The sequence below is a fragment of the Phascolarctos cinereus genome, unplaced genomic scaffold (genome assembly GCF_003287225.1).
Source record: "Phascolarctos cinereus isolate Bilbo 61053 unplaced genomic scaffold, phaCin_HiC Scaffold_3;HRSCAF=262, whole genome shotgun sequence".
In the NCBI taxonomy this organism is placed as follows: domain Eukaryota; kingdom Metazoa; phylum Chordata; class Mammalia; order Diprotodontia; family Phascolarctidae; genus Phascolarctos; species Phascolarctos cinereus.
Window position 1 is genome coordinate 156433340 of NW_027555736.1, and position 22703 is coordinate 156456042.

The 22703-nt window shown below is 36.1% G+C and overlaps 1 protein-coding gene across 4 annotated transcripts in view; it reads right to left on the reverse strand.

Annotated features, from left to right (window-relative positions):
* Positions 1-22703, reverse strand: part of TCF12 (transcription factor 12) — a 416785-nt gene that overhangs the window by 181857 nt on the left and 212225 nt on the right. For all 4 annotated transcript variants that reach the window (XM_020981635.2, XM_020981615.2, XM_020981646.2 and 1 more), the window contains exon 5: positions 21606-21708. In XM_020981635.2, coding sequence (XP_020837294.1) covers positions 21606-21708 — 103 coding nt within the window. The remainder of the gene's footprint in view (positions 1-21605; positions 21709-22703) is intronic.

Here is a 22703-nt window from a genome sequence, read left to right on the forward strand (position 1 = left end):
TAAAATTTAGTTCGAAATTTACCCTTCTTTTTACTCCTGAAGCATACTTTCTTCCTCTGTGAAACATTAAATATTATTGATAATGGCTCAACAATCACATGCATCAGTTCTTGTAGTATCTTAAACATATTTTATCTGAGTCTAGTGACCTGAATTCATTAAAAGCAACTGGGTGATCACTTACCATTTAGCTAATTGTCTTTGATTGTCTACTCTCTATTATCCATTTTTGTCTATACCTATCAACAATAATTCTTCGTGTCAGAGATGACAAAATAGGTTGAGTAGTTTTGTTTTCTCTCCATTGTTTGTTATAATTATCCCATACGCTAGAAGGAGCAGTCCCATCCCTTTTTAATTCTCTTTTCCCTAACAGTATTTGAAACAAAACTTCTTGTTATCCTTACTTTTCCTTGCCAGGGTAAACTCAGTCTGAGCTTTAGCATTTCCGACACTCCTCTTAGAAGACTCTGCCAAACTCACTTGCAGTTACTTCTATCTTCTATAGATGCTTTTTTAAAAATTTAAGTTGATTGATGAGTTCTCTGTACATCCTCATCAATCTCTTTAGACAGCTCCCACTTTTCTTAGGTATATGAAATGAGATTGCAAAAGTTGGTTGGAACTAGATCATGGAAAGCCTCAAAGGCTGCCTATTTTATTTGGTTGACAATGGGGAGCTACTAAAGCTTTCTTCTTTCTTTCTCAGAGAAGTGGCATGATCACACCAATACACAATGATTGACATATGAACAAACTTGCTTAACAATTAGAACTGGGTTCCAAAAGTACATTGGCCTGCTTAGTGGATTCCTCTCACTAATGGTCTTTTGGCAAAGCTTGGATAGTCACATTGGTATGTTATAGAACTAGGCATTGTTCAGATACAAGTTGGACTAGATGGTCTGAGGACTCTCGCAATTTTGAAATTCTGATTCAATTTTGGATACACTGGCTTTGAGATTTGGGTGGGATATCAGGTTGAAGATGTAAATAGGGGACAAGAATTAAGAGTCTGAGTTGTAGATTTGATAACTGTCAACAAAGATGATCATTGGAGCCATAGGAGTAGATTAAATAGATGAGGGGGAGACAGGATAAGACTACTAAAGATAACAGACTGGAGACAGAATTTTTGGAGGACTCTGCTTTTTCTATAGCCTTTTCCAACTTGGCAATATTTTTCTTTCCAGTATCCTACATACCCAGTACACTCATATTTCTCTAGTACCCTAAAACAGGACTATATAACCCAGAACCTTTCTATAATGCAAAATTATTTGTCTCTCATATTACTAATCAAAACTGCTTTTCCCTAAGGAGATGTGGTTTCAGTCATGAACATCATGCTAATGAAATTAATTTATACTATCAAACAACCAACAAATACTTTACTATGCACCTATTATATGTCTGTGCTAGGTATTGGGGCACAGTAGTACAAAGAATGAAACACAATCCCCACTCAAAAGATTGCATTCTAATGAAGATACATACATATATAAATATATACAATGTAAATGTAAACTTAAATATAAATACAAAATATCCAAATACAAGGTAAGTTTGGGAGGGAGAGCCCTAGAACTTGGGGAGATTAAGAAAAGCTTCATGTTAAAGACAGTGATTAAGGTGCATCTTGCAGGAAAAGAGGAAATCTAGGAGACAGAAATAAGAAGGGAATGAATTCCAGGAATGGGGGATGGGCAGTGCAAGACAAGGATATGGGGGATGGAGTGTCACATGTAAGGAATAGAGAGAAGGTTAGTTTGGCTACAATGCAGGGAGCAGGGGAGAAAGAATCTTAAATTAGGGCAAGGTTGTATGGAACCTTGAAAGCTAAACAAAAGAGTTTATATTTTATCCTAGAGGCATTAGGAAGCCATTGGAGTTGACTGAATAGGGGAGTCACATGATCAAATCTATTCTAAAGGAAATTTATTTTGGCAATAATGTACAGGATGGACTGAAAAAATGAGAACTTAAGACAGGGAAACCAAATAGAAGAGACAGTTACAATAATTTAGGTGAGATAATAACTGTACAAATAGAGAGTTGGACTCATTTGGGAGAAATATGAAGATAAAAATGGCAAAATTTGGCAAGTGATTGTTTATGTGGGGTGAGGGAGAATGAATCAAGACCATGCTGAGCTTATGTACCTGGGAAACTGGAAGGATTTCAACAAAGGTAAGGAATTTTGGAAGAGTGGAGAGTTTAATGGAAAAAATAATGAGCTCAATTTTGAACAAGGTTAGATGAAATATTCAACCTCCCATCTAACAGAGAGGTAACATACTCAAGATGCAGAACGAAGCAAACATTTTTGGACATGACACTCAGCAATTTGTTTTATTTGACTATGCCTAGATGCTGACTGGGTTTTGTTTTTTTCTTTCACAGGGTGGGGGAAGGGAAAATGGAAGCAAAAGAAAATAAATGATTATTAATTGAAAAAAATTTAAAATGTCTATGGGGCATCCATTTTGAAATGTTATGCACAGTATTGTGTGAACAACTGATGGCCATTCATAGGACTATTTCTTATAAATAAAAGGATGGCTATTAGCCCAAATGAAGTTCTAACTGGTGGAACCCAGCATTGTAATAAAGTGTACTTTAAAAACCAGGCATTGTGGTAAAAACATGATTTTGGGTAAAGAGCCAACCATGTATGCAGGAAGCTCCTTAAACTGTTCCTGCTTTTCAGAGCTTCTCCCATGTTTCCATTCTAAACTGAGATTTGCTCTAAAAGTTTCCCTTTGGATCCTATGGCATCAACATCAGGAACTCCAACAGTAAAAAGTGGTAAGAGCATCTACTTGTTTTAATCTAAAGACAGCTCTTAAATTGCTACTCTTTGTAGGGGTGACAATTTGACCATGGAACCTCAGAAATGATGGCATTTCTGAATCATTTATTTAAAAATAGAAAACCAGAACAAAATTCATCAATTTATCCAATCCCCAGTTGAACTTGAATTTTAATATTTCTACTAAATCATGAATTCAACTCTTGCCCTGTACCTAGACCCATCTTAGAAAAAGAAATTAATGTATCAATTAGAACAAGAACATAAGCATTACATATTTAAAAATTAGGTTACTGCTACAAATTACAATGTGAAAATATTCTCTAATCTAAACTGGGATTTAAGATGCTCAAGCATAAAAATCAAACTAGTTTTGCTACCAGAAATTACAAACTATACAGGAAGACAATTTGGGGGGGGAAACACTGCTCTCAAATTTATTCTCTCCTATTCCAAATGCAACTACATCATGGTCATATATTTGATATAGAATGGTCCAATAAAGTTACATGAGTCATAATTTTACATTAAAGTTACAGGAGTCTTAGTCTTACACCACAGTTGTACAGTGAAATAAAGAATGAAGTCTATTTTTTAATTGAAAAAAGCAACAAGTCCCTGATATTTTCTCAAATTAGAAAGGATAATTCAGAAAAGTTAACCTTTTTTTTAAACACCCCTACTTAACATCACAATTGTTTACATAAATACTAGAGTTAGGTCAAACAGTACATAGTTTTTTCACTAGCTGAAAAGTAGCTTGGAATGGATGCCAACTATGACTGTTTCCCAAGATGACAGCTCCTGATGGACTAATAAATAAAATATCAGTAATATGTTCATATGTCAAAGAGCAATGAAGTAATGCTTATTTTTACCAAGTGACACAAACATGCCTTTAAAGGGGCATTACAAAAGGAAATTAAGCTGTTCTCTCTGAATTTGACAACAAATTTAAACCTTTTGCAAACTCTGGAGAGTTGTTTTCCTTATTGAGAATATATATTCTTTTAAAAATCAAGCTTTTTTGCAGGCTAGGACTGTTAACTTTGTTCTAATCCCAAAACTACCTCTCAAAGGCAGTTTTTTGTTTCCTACATATGTAAAATCCTTTAAGTAACACTGAGATAAGTAAAGGGAAAAACAAAAATCTACTCCCAAGTATCTGAATTCATGATATAAGGAGACTATCTTGTGCTATTATTTGAAAGATGTGAGTAGTCTGGATTAGTCTTGTTTTCTTTTTACATTTTATTTAGATGCATTATATCACTACAGTTTAGATAAAGAATAAACATGTAAGACAGGGGACAAGCTATTTTTCAAACTGTAAGCTCTTCAAAGGAAAGGAAATGAGATCTTCAGGAGGATTTTTTTTTGGCAGGGGGAGGGAAAAAGGGGTATCTGCTGATATACAACTAAATATCTGCAATTTCTATCTTCAGAATAAATTTATAGAACTTGTGTCATGCTCTATCAATTTCATAAAAAAAGGAAATTCTTGTCTACTGTCTTATAATTGCCAGAGAACTTCAAAGCTCTCAAATCCTACAAAAGGGAAACAGTCCAGCTGCTGTACTTCTGGAATGTCTGCAAATGTGGCAACTGCAAGGCTGAAGTGATGCTATTGCAGTGACAGTTGTGAGAGATCATATTGCATCTGGGACTGTCACAGTTCAACAGGTTGTTGAGACAACTTCAAGCAATGCTCCCTAAACAGGACCTTGCAGATGAGGACCCTCACCTTGCCTTTACATGCACAGCTAGCCCTGGGCCTATCACTGAAAGGTCTGCCCTGAGTTTCTGTCTGTTTCCTGAGGGAGATGCCCCTGTAGGGGTACATGTAAATAACTCAAACGAGGAGAAAGGCACTGGTCTCTGGGATGGGCAGGAGGAAGGTTTTTCTCTGTTTCATGCAGCAAAGATCCCTTCCCAAACATAGAGAATCAGATTCCTTAGTAGACATGAGAGATTAGGGAACAAAAATAATTCGCATTTACACAGTGTGTTATACATCTTCAATACTGTACAAAAGAGATAATGAAAGTACTAGTGTCATCATCTCACACCCAGGCCCACTCCCATGTCCAGCTCAGGGCTCATTTTGTAAAAAGAAGATCCATAATGACTCCTGAGGTCTGAGAGCCATTTCCAAACATATTTTGGTTCTTTACATTAGGAATTTGGCAGGAATGGAGGATGTAGGGTTGGTCCTAGGCAACATTTCAAGACAGAGGAAGGTTTTTTGGTAGGGGGGTATTTGGGAGCAGCTGGGCTCCTGAAATTGCTTTCCCAGCTGACATCTTTCCCCCTCTTAAAATGACCTCTCCCTTGACCACAACCAAAACTCCCACTGCCTTAGTGTAAATACTAAACTGTGAACTCCATGAGGGAAGGGGCTAAGTCTTATTATTAATCTTTACATCTCCCTCAATCTCTAGTATGGTGCTTTGAACATAACAGGGGCTTATTAAGTAATTAAGAATCTGTAATTTGTCACTGTGGAACTCCTCTCTGTTCATGGTCATTACAACCTATCACTTAGCAGTTAAGTCCCAGGGAGCTGGGTGAGGCAAAAAGAGGACAACTAACTTTTCTGGGGTCACATTACTATGAAAAAATGAGAAACATACAATGTCTAATACCTACCATGAACTGAAAGGGGGTTAATGATTGCTGAATTTCTGGAAGTACCAACTTCAGGTAATCCTAGCTATATATAATCAAGACATAAAGGAGATAGCTAGAAACGTCCTTACAATCCACTGCCCTCATTTTACAGGTGAGCTTCACGGAGGTGAAGTGACCTGCTCAGGGTTACACAAGTAACCTAAAGCACTGACAGATATAGAGCCATGCCAAGGACGACACAACTATGTGTCAGAAGTAGAATTTGAACACAAGAATTACTAGCTTCAAAACTAGATTTCTATTATACTAACATGCCTCTAAATTAAATATTTGTTGTATTGAAAAGAAACAAATTTCTATTTTGTCAAGAATAAGGCCATCTTTGGTGGTAAGTCAGAAAAAAAAAAGCGATTACAGGGCTGAGAGTATGCAGGAGTGGGGAACCTGCAGCCTCTAGGCCACATGTGGCCCTAGGTCCTCAAGCGCAGCCGTCTGACCGAATCCAAACTTCACAGAACAAATCCCCTTAATAAAAGGATTTGTTCTGTAAAACTTAAACTCAGTCAAAAGGCTGGCACATGTGGCCTTGAGGGCACAGGTTCCCCAACCCTGGATAGTGGATATGGTTCCAATACTACCTCACTTAATTACAAGACTCCACAGCCCCTGTGGGAAGAAGTTTAACAAGTAGAAATGAAACTCACAACTGGCAAGGGATTCAATCAAGTCCCTAAGGTATGCCCTTACCAATTAGAAAAAAAATCATGTGGTTTGTCAGGTGGCAACAGGAACTAAGATTGAGAATAAAATACAATTTTCAAAAGGAATAATGAGATTAAAAAGAGCTAAACTTCATGTTCATGATACTAAGCAGATCAGAAGATGAAAGTATTATATAAATGAATGATTACTTCCTTTGGAGGTTAAAACGAGTCCCTGTTTATTTTAGCTTATAAAATGTTCCTCAGATACCAAATGCTCTCCCCCTAAGTCTCAGTCACATACTCAGAAACTGTATATCAATATCTATTTACTACTTTATTTCTATTTCATCTCATAAATTCATGAATAGTCTAATATCATATATATAGAACAAACTTTTGGAGAGTCATGTATATCATGTGAAAGCTACACAGAGGGCAGAGACTAAAGATGTCTATTAAATAGCCTCAAATATCTTTCAGAAAACTTGAAATCAAGCTTTTCTATGCCAATGTTTGCATAGGATTACAGATGATCATCTACACAGTCATTGGGTAGAAACCATATTTGACAAACTGCTCAAAACTAGCCTTGCTTAGGCTGATTAAAAATACAGTTCAGGGAAATGGGAACTCTGACAGGTTCTACAAACTTTATCTTCACCTTTGAAATTGGACACTGGTGTTTTCCTCTGATAAATTTTTAAAAGTCTGATCCATTAACATGGGGATCTACTCATTTGTTACTAATTCTTTTAGAAAAGAAAAATATTTTTTCTTTACAAGAAATAATTATTATAAAAACAACTATTATTTATATAACAGTATATTATGTGCCAGACACTGTGCTAAGAGCTTTACAATTATTATCTTACTTGATCTTCGCAACAACCCTGGGAGGCAGATGCTATTACCATCACATCCATTTCACAGATGAGGAAATTACTGAGGCAAACAGAGGTTCGAGTAACAGTGTCACATAGCTTGTAAGTGTCTAAGGCTGGATTTGAACTCAGGTTTTCCTGATTTCAGGTCTGGTGCTCTCCCCACTGTGCCATCTAGCTGCCTCTGCTTTGCCTAATGAGATAGGAAAGACAGTTCTTTTCTGTACTTTTTCTTTTCCTGTTTCATAACTCCATAATTCCAGAAGTTTGACCTGAAACTTTTTTTGGGGGAAAGGGGGAGAATCGTAGAGGGAAGTATCTTTGAAGTACTACAGGATTCCTATGAACTCAGCTTCCCTGTCTACTTTTAAACTGATTTCCCTACCCATAGATGAATTAAGGAGCATAAAAAATGACTGCAATTTCTAGAATGGTACAACTAATCTAAATTTATTACTAAAAGAAAATACTTATGACAAGTTATTGAGTCAGAGAACAAATGGATGAACTATCAAGATTCAGCGCCACCAAATGTTATGGGTTCTGACTGCTGATAACAACATGCCTACTTATTCAATCTATGAACCTTAAATGGCCAAAGCACAGTTTCTTCTCTATTTTCTGTTCTTTGGGATGCTGTCTTTAAAATGAGTTACAGAGAACAAGAACAACAAAGATTTTGCTTATATTTTTTTAGAACCCACATTGTTGATCATATTAATTAAATCTTTCCTACTGTGTGCATTATTGACCTTTGGAGCTATTATCTTTCAAGGCAATCCATTATGGCACTAACTAGTCATATTAAAAATTGTTATGCTGTCACAGGTTAAAAAATGAGTGTGCATAGAGAGAAAGCTGGATCTTTACAACTTGCTGGGTGATTTAGGATTTATTTTTCTTTCCTAAAATTTTCCACAGCCTTTAATGCAGTGCTGGATAGATTTTGCTCTTAGAAATTTGTCATAAGGACAATATCCATCTTGAGTGAGTAGATTATTTATTATTTTATGTTATTTATCTTGATAGCTAGTTGTCTTTTTCCCTTTTTATTGCTGCTCAGAATAAGGGAAAATAATATTCTTATACTAGTACATGTCTATTTTCAATCTGTAGGCTGATAGCTGAATTAAGACACAAATGTTGCTTATGATAACATCAGTCAGTAAGTAAACATTTATTAAGTGCTTATTGTGTGCCAGGCACTGTGCTAAGTGCTATCTAATTCATTCATCTGTTGATTACATAAATACAAACAATGCTTCTAACACAACTTTTTTTTTAAACAAAGAAAATGGGGAAACTAATTGTATCAAGCGGCCAGGAGATGAAAGACTACATCATATTCAGCAGTTATCATTTCAATGTTCATCTTAAAATAAGTATAAAATAGCAAGTGATAATATATAGTTCCTTTCTACAATACTCCTATTCAGTTACATGACTGTTAAAATTTGATTAAAATGTCATAATAACCATGGCATATAATAGGTAATTATTAAATACTTTAAACTATTTGTTACTGAACTGATGAAACATTTTATACTTTCAACATTATTTATGAAACATCAAGCATTTTTATTGAACAGAAAAAGCAAGTTGCAGTCAAAAATTACAAAATGATCTTTTAATCACCACTGGGCTTTAATTAAGCATTTTCTTACTTGTAATGAGAACTGTTATAATTATTATGTGGGTTTCTAAGTACTTGCCTCACAAGAAAGTTACAACATGGGTGTGTGTGTGTGTGTGTGTGTGTGTGTGTGTGTGTCTGTGTGTCTGTGTGTCTGTGTCAAGACACATACATATATTTAAAGACCCTATCCTTCTTAAGAAAAAAAAAATCTCAAGTGTCTTTAAAACACTTTAACATCTTTAAATGTGACACTTTAAATCTTCCAGCATCACTTGGAGGATCCCCAGTATGAGAACTCAGCTATACATACCCAGGGAGGATAGTTTCCTCCCTAGTTTTGAATGTATCAGTGAGCCTCACAGCAGATAAACATAGCTTACAGCCAGAGAAACTGACAGACAGCAACAATGAAGGAAGTTTGAGATTTAACTGCTTCATCTTAAATAAACTTCTTAGTAAGAATAAATTGCTTTTTAAAATAAAGTGCTGCTTAGAATGGATCACTTAATAATGAGGAAGAGGAGGAGAAAGAGGAGAGGAAGAGAGAGGAGAAGATGATGAAGAAGAAAAAGAAAGGAAGGCAAAGAAAAATAAAGAGAAAAAGGAGGAAGAAAAAGTATATGGGAATTAAATGACAAGAATTATATTGTCTTAGAGGTAGATGGGAGGGCAGTCTCTTCCCAGATAGTCTCTGGGAGAAAGTTGGGGTTGAACTGGTCTTTGGTAAAATTTACAAAGCATAGGAAATTTGCCTTTGCTTCCTTGTCATCTCCCTTTCTGAACCCCTCTCCAATTTGCTGGCCATCTACCTCTCCTCTCAATCCTGACTCATTAAATGTTGTGTCCTCATGCTGCCTTCTTACTCATAGCTTCTGTTCCTAATTTACAAATGTTAAATTTAATATGTAATATATCTCACATTTATGTGACATTTTAAAACTGATAGACCATGTTACTCACAATAACTCTTTAATGTAGAAGTACAAATAATTAATACCCTAAAAAAAATAATAAATGCAGAAAGCAAAGCTCCATTAAGAAAAGTTGACTGATTTGCAAGGGATCACACAAAGATCACAAAATACCTAGGTAGTGTTAGAGCCAGCAGGTTCCATGTCCAGCACTCTTTTCAAAACACCCTGCTGCCATTTTAATACACAAGGTATAATTAAATAATCATCTTGCACTTGTTCAAATTTGTCACCATTATCTAGTTTGCCTCTACATAATTGGTTCCTCAGGGGCAAGCTGCAATCTTCTAGTTTTCTACTGGTTCTTTCAATAAACATACATTAAGTGCCTTCTGGGGGAAATTCAAAGATAACTGCATATGGTTTCTGCCCACCTGAAGCTTACAGTCTTGGAAGCCCCATCCCCACCCTATTTAGTGCTAAAGCACCTGGCTTTATGCACAGTAAATATCCAATAAAAGCTTTCTGAATGAAGGAAAGATCTTCCTTCTTTTCTGACAATTTAGCAGGGTTATACTGTTTTCTGATATCATTTTATCTTACAATTTCACAGATTTCCAACCATTTAATAAACACAAGGGACATATAAGGGATATATTTCTACTAGAATACTTATTTTGCTATAGTAATCTACCAAGAGTGTTTTTGGAAGAAAAGAATTTAACTAAACACTCCTCAATTAATTTCTAAATGATAGCCCTATTCTATAGTTCCCACAGGATTTATACCCCATAAATATCTACCACTAGACAGAGATTTATGTGTACATTATTTAATTCACAGTAAGCCTGTCAGAAACACTCAGCTTTACTTGTCAGACCATAAGCTATAGTAGTTAAGAAATGATACAAATGTGTACCCTAATAGCAGCGTTCAGCTCTAGCTGCCAACATACCTGCATTTTATCATCTTTACCTAATTATGAGTCGGTAAATGTTTCTATGCCATAGTTCATAAGTTCAAGATTCTTTTAATACATATGCAATAAAGAAAAACACACTCAATAAAGAGGAAAAAAACATTTGGTACCACCCACTTTCTTTTTTCACTTGACTTAAACCAGTATTTCTCAGCAAATTTATCAGCTCATACAGTCTCTTAGCAAAGGCAAGTCAAACTTCAACTGCATTTTTGGTCCTAAGGTTTCCCATTTAGACAGACTGCCACAAAGCTGCTCCATGTGGTCTGCTTTCTTCCTGTATTTCCACTATTAATACCATAAAATTATTCATACCTATTCTGTTTAGCTATTCTGGTAACTACGGAAGACATAAAACCTAGTAAGTTATATGGCTCTCACACTGAGAAATCAAAACATCAAAGAGACAAACCGGCATGGGAGAGACTTATATCTGGAGTCTTAGATTTAAAACCAACTTAGCTACCAGTCAACAAGCATTTATTAAGCACTATATGCAATGCATTAGGTTAAGCCTATATATAGGGGATATAAAGAAAGACAATAAAAAACAGTCCTTGATCTCAAAGAGCTCAGAGTCTATTGAGGGAGACAACATGGAAAACAGCCGTGTACAGATAAAATATAGACAGACAGATGATATGTGTGTGTAGATAGATAAAGACTTATGTAGATATATAGACAGATAGAATAACTAGGAGATATTCAACAGTGGGAAGGCACTGGCATTAAAGGGTATTAGAAAAGGCTTCCTGCAGAAGGTGGTACTTAAGGTGAATCATGAAGGAAGGCAGGAAAGTTAGGAGGCAGAGATGAAGAAGGAAGAGAGTTTCAGGCATATGGCTCAAGTACAGTAAGGATGCCAGTGTCACTGGATCAAAGACTATGTGCAAGGTGTAAGACTGGAAAGGAAGAAACAGGCCAGCCCGTGGAGGGCTTTAAAAGCTAAATGGAGGATTTTGTTATTTGAGCTTGGTGACAAGAGGAAGCCACTGGAACTGATTAAATGGGGAGGGAGGGCGTTGCATGGTCATAACTGAGCTTTAAGATGGTATCTGTCAACTGAGTGGCAGATGGATGGGAGTGGGGAGGAACTGAGGCAGGGGGACCCACTAACAGGCTATGACAATAGTCATCAGGTGATGAGGGTTTGCGTTTGGATGTCAGAGGAGAGAGCAGTGTCAGAGGAAAGAAAGTATAAATGTGGGATGGTAGGATGTGTTAGGATTTAGGTAGATGGGGAGGAAGGGAAAGAGGAAATTTAATCATGAGGAAAGTTACAGTAGAATGTCATAAACAAGGATAACAAGCTAGGACTGTGTATGGTGTAACTGGAGGATTGTTTGGCTGACTGAGAGTCTTACATCTCTTCCCATCCACCATACAGAATTAGAATGTAGGTTAGGAACAGTTTGGTTCTGAACTAAAGCTACTGAAGGTATCCAAGCTATCAGTGTTACTGGATTCTAGGAAGTAGTCTGACGTACTATATAGAGAACTGGATTTCGGTTCAGGAAGACCGAAGTTCAAATCTTGCCTCAGACACTTACTGACTCTGTGTGGTCCTGGACAGGTCACTAAACCTCCCACAGTTTCAGTTTCCTTATCTGTAAAATGGGTATAAGAATAAAACTACCTACTTCACAGAATTGTGATAAGATTACGGATGTAAAATACTTTATATATCTCAGGGTACTAAACAAATGATAGCTATCATCATCATCATCATGATGCCTATATGGCGTAGAGGAAAAGGCTGTTGTGTTGTGTTTGTTGTGATGAGATTATAGATGTATATTTATATATTTTTATATATATTTATATATTTCAGGGTACTAAACAAATGATAGCTACCATCATCATCATCATTACCATCATGGCTGTATGGCATAGAGGTCAAATCAGAAGTAGGAAGACCTGGGCTAGAGTTCTGACAAATACTAGCCATATAACCCTTGCCAAGTGACAATATCTCAGTGCTCTAGACAACAACCTAGGATAATAGGTTGCAGAAACTACTCATTGGTAGACAGAGTTTCTTCAAGGGAGCACTCTCCCTACACCATGGATCATCATCCCGATGATGATAATGCTGCTGGCATGTGCCCTTGTTTCTTTCTTCTTCCTTACTGTTGTAAAGAGTATTTCCAAGGCACCTATTTCTAAATTGTTGACATGAGACCCTTTCTCCCAGGTACATAATAGTGAACACAAAAATTTACATGCCTGCTGAAAAGTGAAAACAGCTGGATAGCACTGACAAACTTCAGTGTTCTGCAAATAATGAGGAAAAGCTGTGGAATAGATTAAGAGAATGAAAGAAGGATCATGCAAATTATGTAACTGACCAAGACTCTGCACAAGATGACCCCCCCCAGATATTATGAACCAGCAAATGTAAGTATGCATACATGTATAAGCACATGTATATATACATATCCCTCCCCACAATCCTCCTACGAAAAACATGCAAGTAAGCAGATGCCTGCTACAATAATATTTGAGAAAATAGTTTTTCTACTTCAGTTGAAAAAAGCCTCAAGGTAATATTAATATGATATTTTATAAGGTCACTTGATTGAAATCTTAACAGAAAAATGCAGAAGAAGAAAAAAATTCATGCTTAACTCATGTTCATATGTCTAAAAAGGAAAAAGGGGGGGGGACTCAAGAGTAGAAATGCTCTGCACTTAATGCTGTCACTAAATGACTGCATAATTTAATTTCCTTGAAACCCATTAGCTTTCACTGAAGGAAAATGAAAAACAGATGACAGCAATTCTTTGGTGTGAGCAGAATTCATTTAATGTAATACCTGGGAAGAAATTTATAAGAACAACTGTATCACAACAAATGCAAAGCATCATATCAGCTCTCAAATCTTTCAGATGTGAGACAGACATCTGAAAATTAGAGATGAATAGCATATCAAATCAGAAAGCTCTTTAAACATAAACCATTAACAGTTTAATGTGAAATCTTAGAATAACGACTCTATGGTAAGTCTACAATTTATTGAATTCTACAGCTGATATTTATCCTCTAGAAATTAATTTGTACCAGGACCTGGTGCACAAAGTTGCCCTGGGCAAGTAACTTAACTCTGTTTGCCTCAGTTTCCTCATCTGTAAAATGAGCTGGAGAAGGAAGGAAATGGAAAACCACTGCAGCATCTTTGCCAAGAAAACCCCAAATAGGATCATAACAACAACAATAAAATCTGCTGATTATTACCTATGAGACTAGCCAAGTCACTCAAACTTTTTGATTCTCAGTTGCATTATATATAAAATAAAGGGATGCAACCAGATGATCTCTAAGGTCCCTTTTCAATTTTAAATCTATGATCCTATGAACTAAATTTTGGTATCCTTTATTGAGGAATTTTAAATTTTTTACTCTAGAGAACTGTTATTTGTCCTACCATGATAGCAACTCCTATGAGGAAAACTTGCATCAATATGACAAAATATGGCTAAGACCTGATGATGCAGTGCTTGAAAATAAAATAAAAATCTGTCTTGCCAGTGTAGACTGGACTGAAACTATTAGTAACTTTATGACAGTGTCCTATCATCATGCTACATATAAAAGGTCTGAAACTTTTCACAACCTAAGAATCTAAAAATAAAATAATAGCCATTCTATTGCTTAAAGTATTCTTACTGTATTATACAGAGGGCCACTTCAGAAAATCATGCAAAAACAGAGAATTTATAGTAGTTAACTACAAATAAACTAATTGATTTAATCTGCTGTGCAGCAGCATTGGACTCCAATACCTTTTTAATTGCAACTCCCTAGATAGCATAAAGAGAACCTGAAGTCTAACCATTCTCCTGAGATACAATACAATAATGCATGTAAAGTCGCTGTGCTGGAGTATCCACACAAATGGAAGTATCCAACTGTCTGTCATTTTCCAAGGAAAAAAAGTTTAAGTCTGAGCTCATATGTATCAAGTAAGAACAAAACTCTCAAATGTGGATGCTATGGTGAGTTTTTTGGTTCTAAAAACATGATTCTAAGTTGCCACAAAAACTGAAATTACCCAAAACTTCTTGATTTTTATCATGCTCAGTAACATTATTAGTTTCATTTCCATTTACTAACCAAAGTTGCCTCAAAGAAATGAGATCAGGAATTTGAGTTTGAATACAATATTGCAAAGCTTCACTCCAAAATTGAGATTCTGTATCATATGTATTGCATACTCACACATACATGTATATTTATAAGAAGAGTATCAACATAAATAAAAACCTAGAATGTGGTAAATACCTTTAAATAAAGTACTAGAGTAGTTCAGAATATAGTTTAAATATATAGGCAATTGTTTAAAAGCAAACAAGGGCACAAAAATGTTATTAGAAAAGTGAAATGCTAATAGACAGAGGAAGGCTACAGGTCATGTTTCTGTTGCACAGGCATACATTTCTGGTAGTACTTACATGAGGAAGAACCATAACCCTATATAGGGGCTTGGAAGGCTGGGATTTAAAAAAATGTGACTTTTATGTGAGTAAATAGGGCTTTTGAAAGACTACAACCAGCTCACCCAGTCCCAGCTCATCATTTTGAAGGGGTGCCAAATAGTTTCCAGGATTCTAAACAAGGCCTCCCTATTCCAGTCCTGAACACTGAGTAAACAGCTCTAACTCTGAATACAATGGACTACAATGCCTTCATGAACCCTTACCCTGATTTAAGCCAGGGGGTACAACCGCCGAATTCAGCAATAGCAACAGCAGCAAAATAGCATTATAAAACACTGATTAAGATCTGAATTTCACATGGTACTATGGTGAAAAGTATACAATAAAATAACAGCAAAGGCTCCATCCATCCTCAAGGAAGCTTCAATCTGACATGGGCAACCCTAATGTGGATGCATTATGTACTAGCAATATGAATTGATGAACCAAATGACGGGACCAAATCTAAGAATGTCACTATGCAGGCATTTATTTTACCAAACTGAAGTAACAAAGTCTACAGTCACTAAAATTAATGAAGTGCACATTTAAATTTTATCATGCAAAAGATGGCCATCTGAAGGATTCTATTCTATAGCTCTTTCAAAGCAAGCTGGTTCTCAGAATTCTATATGTCACAGATACGTAGGGCTGAGATGACTAGAGGGCTGCAAAACAGAAAGTCCTTCAAAATGGTTTCCTCAAAAAAGTGGTCTTAATCAAATACCAAAAAGAATCTCAAACATATCCCTAGGAAGCATTCAATTCAACAGATGGAACACATACCTATTAAGCACTTATTATATGAGGACCAGCTAGCTAGATGCTTGGGAGAAATATAAAAATTAGATAGTAGCAGGATCTTTGTCCACATAGAACTTACTGTCTAGCAGGATATGAGAGATAACAAATACTGTAATACAAAATCACATATAAGTGCATAAAAGAGGTGCAAATAAAACAGTGGGGTCCCAAGAGTCACTCAGTCAACTCAAATTTATTAAGTCACTATAAAGGAAGGTAGAAGCATGGTTCTTGCTCTTAAAAAAACTCATAATCTAAAGTGGAAGACAATGAAAAAATAAGTATATACATGAACAGAAGATCATTACTGACTGTTCAAGTAAGGTATTAAAGGATTTCAAGATTTCCACAGGTCAGGAAGGACATTCCAAGCAATAGTGAAATACACTGATTAAGCAAGAGCAGAGGCACTGAAGCAGGAAATGGGAGAGTACTGCAGTATGGTTTGACTGTAAAGTGTGTGTGGAAGAGTAATATTAGATAATGTTGAATTATTGAAGATTGTTCTAGATTGTCGAAAGGCCTTGAATGTCAGGTTAAGGAGACTGCACTTAATTCAGCAGGCAAAAGGAAACTGATTGCAGGGTTCTGAGCAAAGATAAATTTGGCTGTGATATAAACCATGGACTGAGATTTAATAGTTAAGGCCAGAGTTATTGAAAGCCTCAACTAGGTTACTGGCCACAGAAACCAAAACAGAAACTTAGGGACCAAGATGATATAAATGTGAGCTGCAGCTACACTGTGTCCAAAGTAACCCAAGACTGAATTGTGTTCCAAAAGTCTAATGTTGACAAGCTACTCGGTTTGAATTTCAAAATTCATTTTCCTGTAGAAATAATATTTAAAAGATGTCAGGTCCCACAAAACCCTATGCAGCACCCCCTTTCACAGGGAGTTGTAGTGTATCTGAGATAGATGCCTGCAGGGCAGAAATCCTTACTGTAATCTGATTCAGGGATTATAGAGTCTGGCTGTGACTGAAAAGACAAGCTCCTTCTCTCATCCTAGAGGTGGGGGAAGAATTGAAATCTCAAGAGAGGTAAGAAATGAGCAAAAGGACTCTGAGGGGAGAATATGATGCCCACCATGGAGTGACCAAATGAGAATGAGAAAGACTGGAGACGGACAGGAGACTGGCCATGCTACGGCTATTTAAGCCATAACATAACTAAAATAACAAAATGGTAGCCTACTGACCACTACATCCCTTAAACTCAGAAGGTAATGAGAAATGAGGAAGCAGATAGCTCTAGCTGGGGAAAGACTGAATTCAGTGGCAAGAAGGAAGGAAGACACTCAAATGTAATTTAAGTTAAATATTTTAAGTGAAGGAGTGTTTGAAATGTAGGTCAAGGAAGTCAAAATGATTATGAATTACTTAAATGACCTAGCAAATGGATTAGCAGAATAAACACCACTCTTTTTAGTTTTCAGAATGTCATCACAGATTAATCTAATTTTATCTTCATAACCATATGGGGTCAATGGGGTCCACAAGAGGGCAGTTTCATCTAAGTCAGTTGGAATAAGAGAGAGAATACTAAGCTACAGGTAAAGGGCCTTGGCTGATTTGCCTTGCTTTCCCACTGACTAGCTAAGTGACAGTCATTAGACTGTTCTTTGCCTCATTTTTTTTCAACTGGCGAAATGCTGATGATAATCTATGCTTCTCTCTATTGCATAGAGAGATGCCGCTAGATATTAGAGCACAGGGACCATTAAAGATATCTACCCTAGCTCTCTCATTATTCAAATGAGGAAACTGAGGCCTAAAAATTTTAGTTGACTTTATCAAATTTAAACTCAAGTTTGCTGACTCGAAATCCCCACCTCTTCCTACTATCTCATGCTAATGCTATTGGATCATAGAATCAGCATTTTTAGAGCTGAAACGGATGTTAGATCTCATATCATTCCATGCCTTCAATAAGGAATATATAGCACAGTGAGGTTTGGGACTTGCTGAACGTCGTTTAACTAATATATGGTAGACCTGCAATGAGAACCTGTGTCCTGACTCATATTCATTGTTCTTTCCACACAACATAAGGTAGACTATCTTACACCAACAACTGAATAATCCATGAAGCTCAAATGAGATCTCAGAAATAATGCACAAATTTTAGAAAAGGTATATTGTAAATGTCCAGAATTGCTAGGCAAATCAGGTACTTTAACACTCCCGTCCCCCCCCATCTTATTATTATTTTTTCTTTTAGAATAGTTGGTCTTGGTGGAGAGTAGATCAGTGGTAGCAATATTAAAAGTTCAGGCAAAAATACTGTGGTTAGAAGGAGAAGACTTCCATAAAATAAAACTCTGAGTCGTCCTTGACTGCTATGACAGATTACCAAACAAAAGAGGCAGGGGGAGGGGAAATATAACAAAACTGGGAGTTAGAAGAAAGAAGTGAACTTTAATTGGAATATTCTCTTATAGAGAAAAAACCAGCATCACACATAGAGGAAGATCGAGAAATAAGATCATACTTTGCTTAGTGATACTATAGGAATTCATAGCTACGGTCAATGTGTTTCAGCTTCACATTGAGAGAATACAAATCTGTTTGATGCTAATTACTCACCCTTGTGCCAAAAGGATGTACTTATTTCACTTGAAACACAAGAAAAGCCCTCTTTTCCACACTGACAAATCAACAGGATAATTCTAGAATTCATTAGAGAGGGACACTAACTGATCCAACATAATAGCTTTACTTCCTGTGCAAAACACTTCAAAAATATCTAAATGAATATGGAAATGCATCTTTCTGTGGCAAATTGTTCATTATTGAATCATTATCAACCCTTGTTAGACAAAATTTCTCTTTTTTGCAATGTACAAGATCATTAAAATGTTTGAGAGCTCCATCATGAAAGACAGTGGCACTTTATAATCCACTATCTCTTCAGGCAAATGTGCTTATGGCTGAACATAATACTCAAAATAACAACATTCCCTCGACATACAATTCTCTCCTCTTCCCCCCACCCCTTTTAATGGTGCCTTTAAATGTTGACAGCAATGATGAAATATGTTGCTGCTTTCTGTACGAGCTTTAACTGTTTCAGTGAAATTCCTCAGCCACTGCTTCTCCTAAGAAAAAGACATCTATTCTGAGGATGATCAGGTCTCCGTGGATAAGCCCCCTTCTAACCCTGCCTGGCCTGTTTTGCATGCATTTGACAAACTCAAGCTTCTCAGCTCAAACTCCTTTAAATTATGAAACAGTTCAAAAAATGCAGCCATTCACAGGAACTTTACCTTGTGCTATAAACCCACATATCTTCTTCTATCTTAAGTGCTCAATTACAGCAGCTCACATCAAGCTGGATTGGCTGAGGCTGTCTGGAGCCGCTCTACAATTTGAAAGACATTCATTTCTAAGAGCAAGACATTGTCATGCAGATAGTCTTTAGACTATGATGTTAGATTGACAATATGCTCAGTTAAAATACCTCATTTGATCACTTTTACTGAAAATAAAGAGAAGGAAGTATAGTAAATCAGATATTGCTAATGACTAGTGAATTTCTTTTCAACATTTCTGGCTAATCTTTCCAGGGTTATCCTTCTCCCCACCCCATATGTAAATGAACACTTTCAGATTAGATGATTAAAACTTCCAAAAGGAAAACTTATGGTTTCTAAAGCTGTACCTGATTAACTATGCAATGCAATTCAGAAGAATGCAAATTATGTTCTGTGAACTGTGGAGAAGAGACCAGGCTGTTTATATATCACAGTTACTTTATTTTATTTCATGGCTATTTTAGGTGTTGATTTTATACACTGGGTATTGGATAACTATTTAAGAGGTTCTAATAATAATTATCTGCAAACAGACGGAATTACAGGCACATACTCATAATTGCTCCAACTGAGGCAGAACAGAAAATGTTACCTCCAAGTGAATTACAGAAATATTTTTAGTCAACAGCTGCTCAGAGCAAGTGACTGACATGCATACCTCTTATGATTCATTTAATTCCCACCCTCAACTCCCTGCAATCTTAACAGTCACCTCAGTTCAGAGTTGTGCTAATGATGTAATTCTACTGTATTCAGAGTCATCTCTGTGAGCTAAGAATAAAGGTAACAACATCAATAACAAAAGGGCAATTTGTTTCTAATGTTATGGCCTCCATTGAGAAATTTATAATTCAGACCAACTCCAAGAAATAAAAATTTCACTTTTCCCAGGCCTCCACCCCCACAACAAACTAAGTAGAACTGTGTATGTATCACTTTGACCAGTTATACTTACCTATAATATTACATTGATGGGGGGGGGGTAGTTTGACATGGGTATATTTGCCAAATATATTAAAAAAGTTTCACTTGACCAACTGAAAAAATCAATTTTATTTTGTTATGAATTAATTGTGACACCAAATAATGAAGAATGAAAACTGACTTCTTATTATGCTAATTAATGGAAAACAAACCTTCTGTAGGATAATGTTTGAACTAATGGGAACAGAAAATTATTTTACTGGGGATAAAGTTATTTTATCATATCTCAAGATTTGGTTGACAAGTGACACTCATTAAACTGATAACTGCTGCCCTGGGCAATAGCTATGTTTCAATTTCAGATTCTGCCTGTTCAACACTATGCAGGAAATAAGAATAAAGCAAATGTAAAGAAGAAAAAAAAAGAAAGAAATTGCAGACCACTAGGATTTTGGATTTGGGTAATCCACTTAGATTAACATGGCTGTGTCTTATACAAACAACGCTAAGATCACAAAATAGGTCACATCCATAAGAAACAGGATATGTGATGTAAGCAATGTCAGTCATACCAACTGCTTTCTTTATGGAAAGTAAATGTATCTCTTATATCTTTGTCTTAACAACAAACATTTATGTTCTCAGGCCCCAACTTCAGGGAAGTGGAGAAAAAACATGGTACTGGGAAACATTGTGTAGCTATACACATACTCTTTTCCTCAAGGTTAGAAATAATGTTCAGAAAGCGAGGGGGGAAAATCAGTGGAACAATCAAACTTCATTTAAAAATCTGCCACCTTTCACTCCATTTTGACATGATCAATGCTCCTTTCATATAAGGAAGAGGACACCAGGAAACAGGGGATTGTTAGTGGAAAAATGGCCAGGAGATGCCACTGGTATAGAAATCATTTATAGATGGCATACTTAGGTATATAATCTTCATTTTTACAGAACAAAAACTGTTTCATGAGTGAAAGTGAAGTGCATGTAACAAATAATGAAGTATTTTTGTTTCACAATAAAAGAATGAGCAGTTAAGAGATATTGCTTTTTGGAGACAAATGTTTTCAAGAGCAAGCAAAATCAGCCTTAGTGATCTACTCTGTTTTGTTTTGTTTTTCTTTTGCAGAAGCCAGGTAAACACAAATCCACACCCACTTTGCCCTCCCCCATCCCATTTAGACAAATACCAAAACACTTCATTCTTCTAAATGGTGCTTCTCTGCTAAAGAAAGAAGGAGCTTATTGGACACTCCTGTTTACCAAGCTTCTGGCAGAACTGTCAGTTATAACACAGCCTCCTCCTTTCGGAGACCAAGGACAATGATGTTTGTGAAGGGAAGGCCAGGCCTTTCTGGAATGGCAAGCTCCACTAGCAGAGCCCCCGGTAGAGCGAAACCCTCCGTTGCTACTAGAAACTCGCAAACTCCCAGATGCTTGATGTGCTGCACTGAGACAAGGGGATAAAAAATGTTTCTTTCTGACCAAAGAGGCTTTGAGGGGGCTACTTGCAGAGAATTACCTACTTACCCATCAGATTTGAGTTCATGAAAGGTGTCGGGGACAAGCCTTCATGGGCCCCTAATCGACTGTCATTCAAGTGATCACTGTAATGAGGGCTGTCTGCAAAACCCTAGGGAAAAAAAGACCAGAGTATTAAAGAGATTATTTGGCAGTCTTGCTAATTGAGTGTAATGACACTCTCCTAATTAATAGACAGACTTACAATTGGTCACTCTGCTTATTGTTTTATTTTTTAAAAAAACCACTACAATAGCAAATGTACCAAATTAATGTTTTCTAAGTATTTGTTGAACTTTTCTCTGAAAAAAAAATTTCTGTAGGTTTCTCAACATAAAATATTTTTTGTCACATTGGTTGTTGCCAAACCAACATTCTATGATTTTATAATTTTCTGTGGTTGAGTGAGGGATTCCAGACATAGGGTGGGGCATAAAGATTTCATCCACTAGGAAATGCTGTTGCAATGAACTTTAAAAACTCTTCATATCCAGAGGGAAAAGTTTAAACATACAAAAAAGTGACAATAAGAAAATACATCATCATGGACTCAAACATACCAGCAAATAGCTACATTCCTTTCCTCACTGATTCCTTGCCACGTTGGTCCCTCCAATTAAAAGACAATTAAGAATTTTGTTGAAAAGCACTAAATATCACTCCCAATTGGTTTTTTGACCTATTATCTAAAATATAAAAAATTAAGAACAAGATTCCATTCATAATCTCTCAAGCTAATAGAATTAACAAAGTCCTTGGGAAATTAGGTATTGTACACAAAAGGAAAAGAGGAGATTTTTCTCTACAGCTTGATCTTTTAAAAAAAGTGACTGAAAAATGAAATACACCCTGCAAAAACAATAAAGTCAGTCTTGTCATTTCACAAGTGCTATTAGTATTCCTTCAAAAACACATCTTTTTTTTTTTTTAAAGTAGGGCAGTTAAGAAAGAGGGAGAATACTAAAATCTTCCTGGAACTAAGTGTTATCTGAACCAAACGACAACTTTATGAATCAAAATTGCCCAAGTTCTTGAACTATAATCACTAGGCATAGTTTTTAATCTTCAAAATTCTTTTTTTAAAAAGATTTTGAATATTTTTCATTT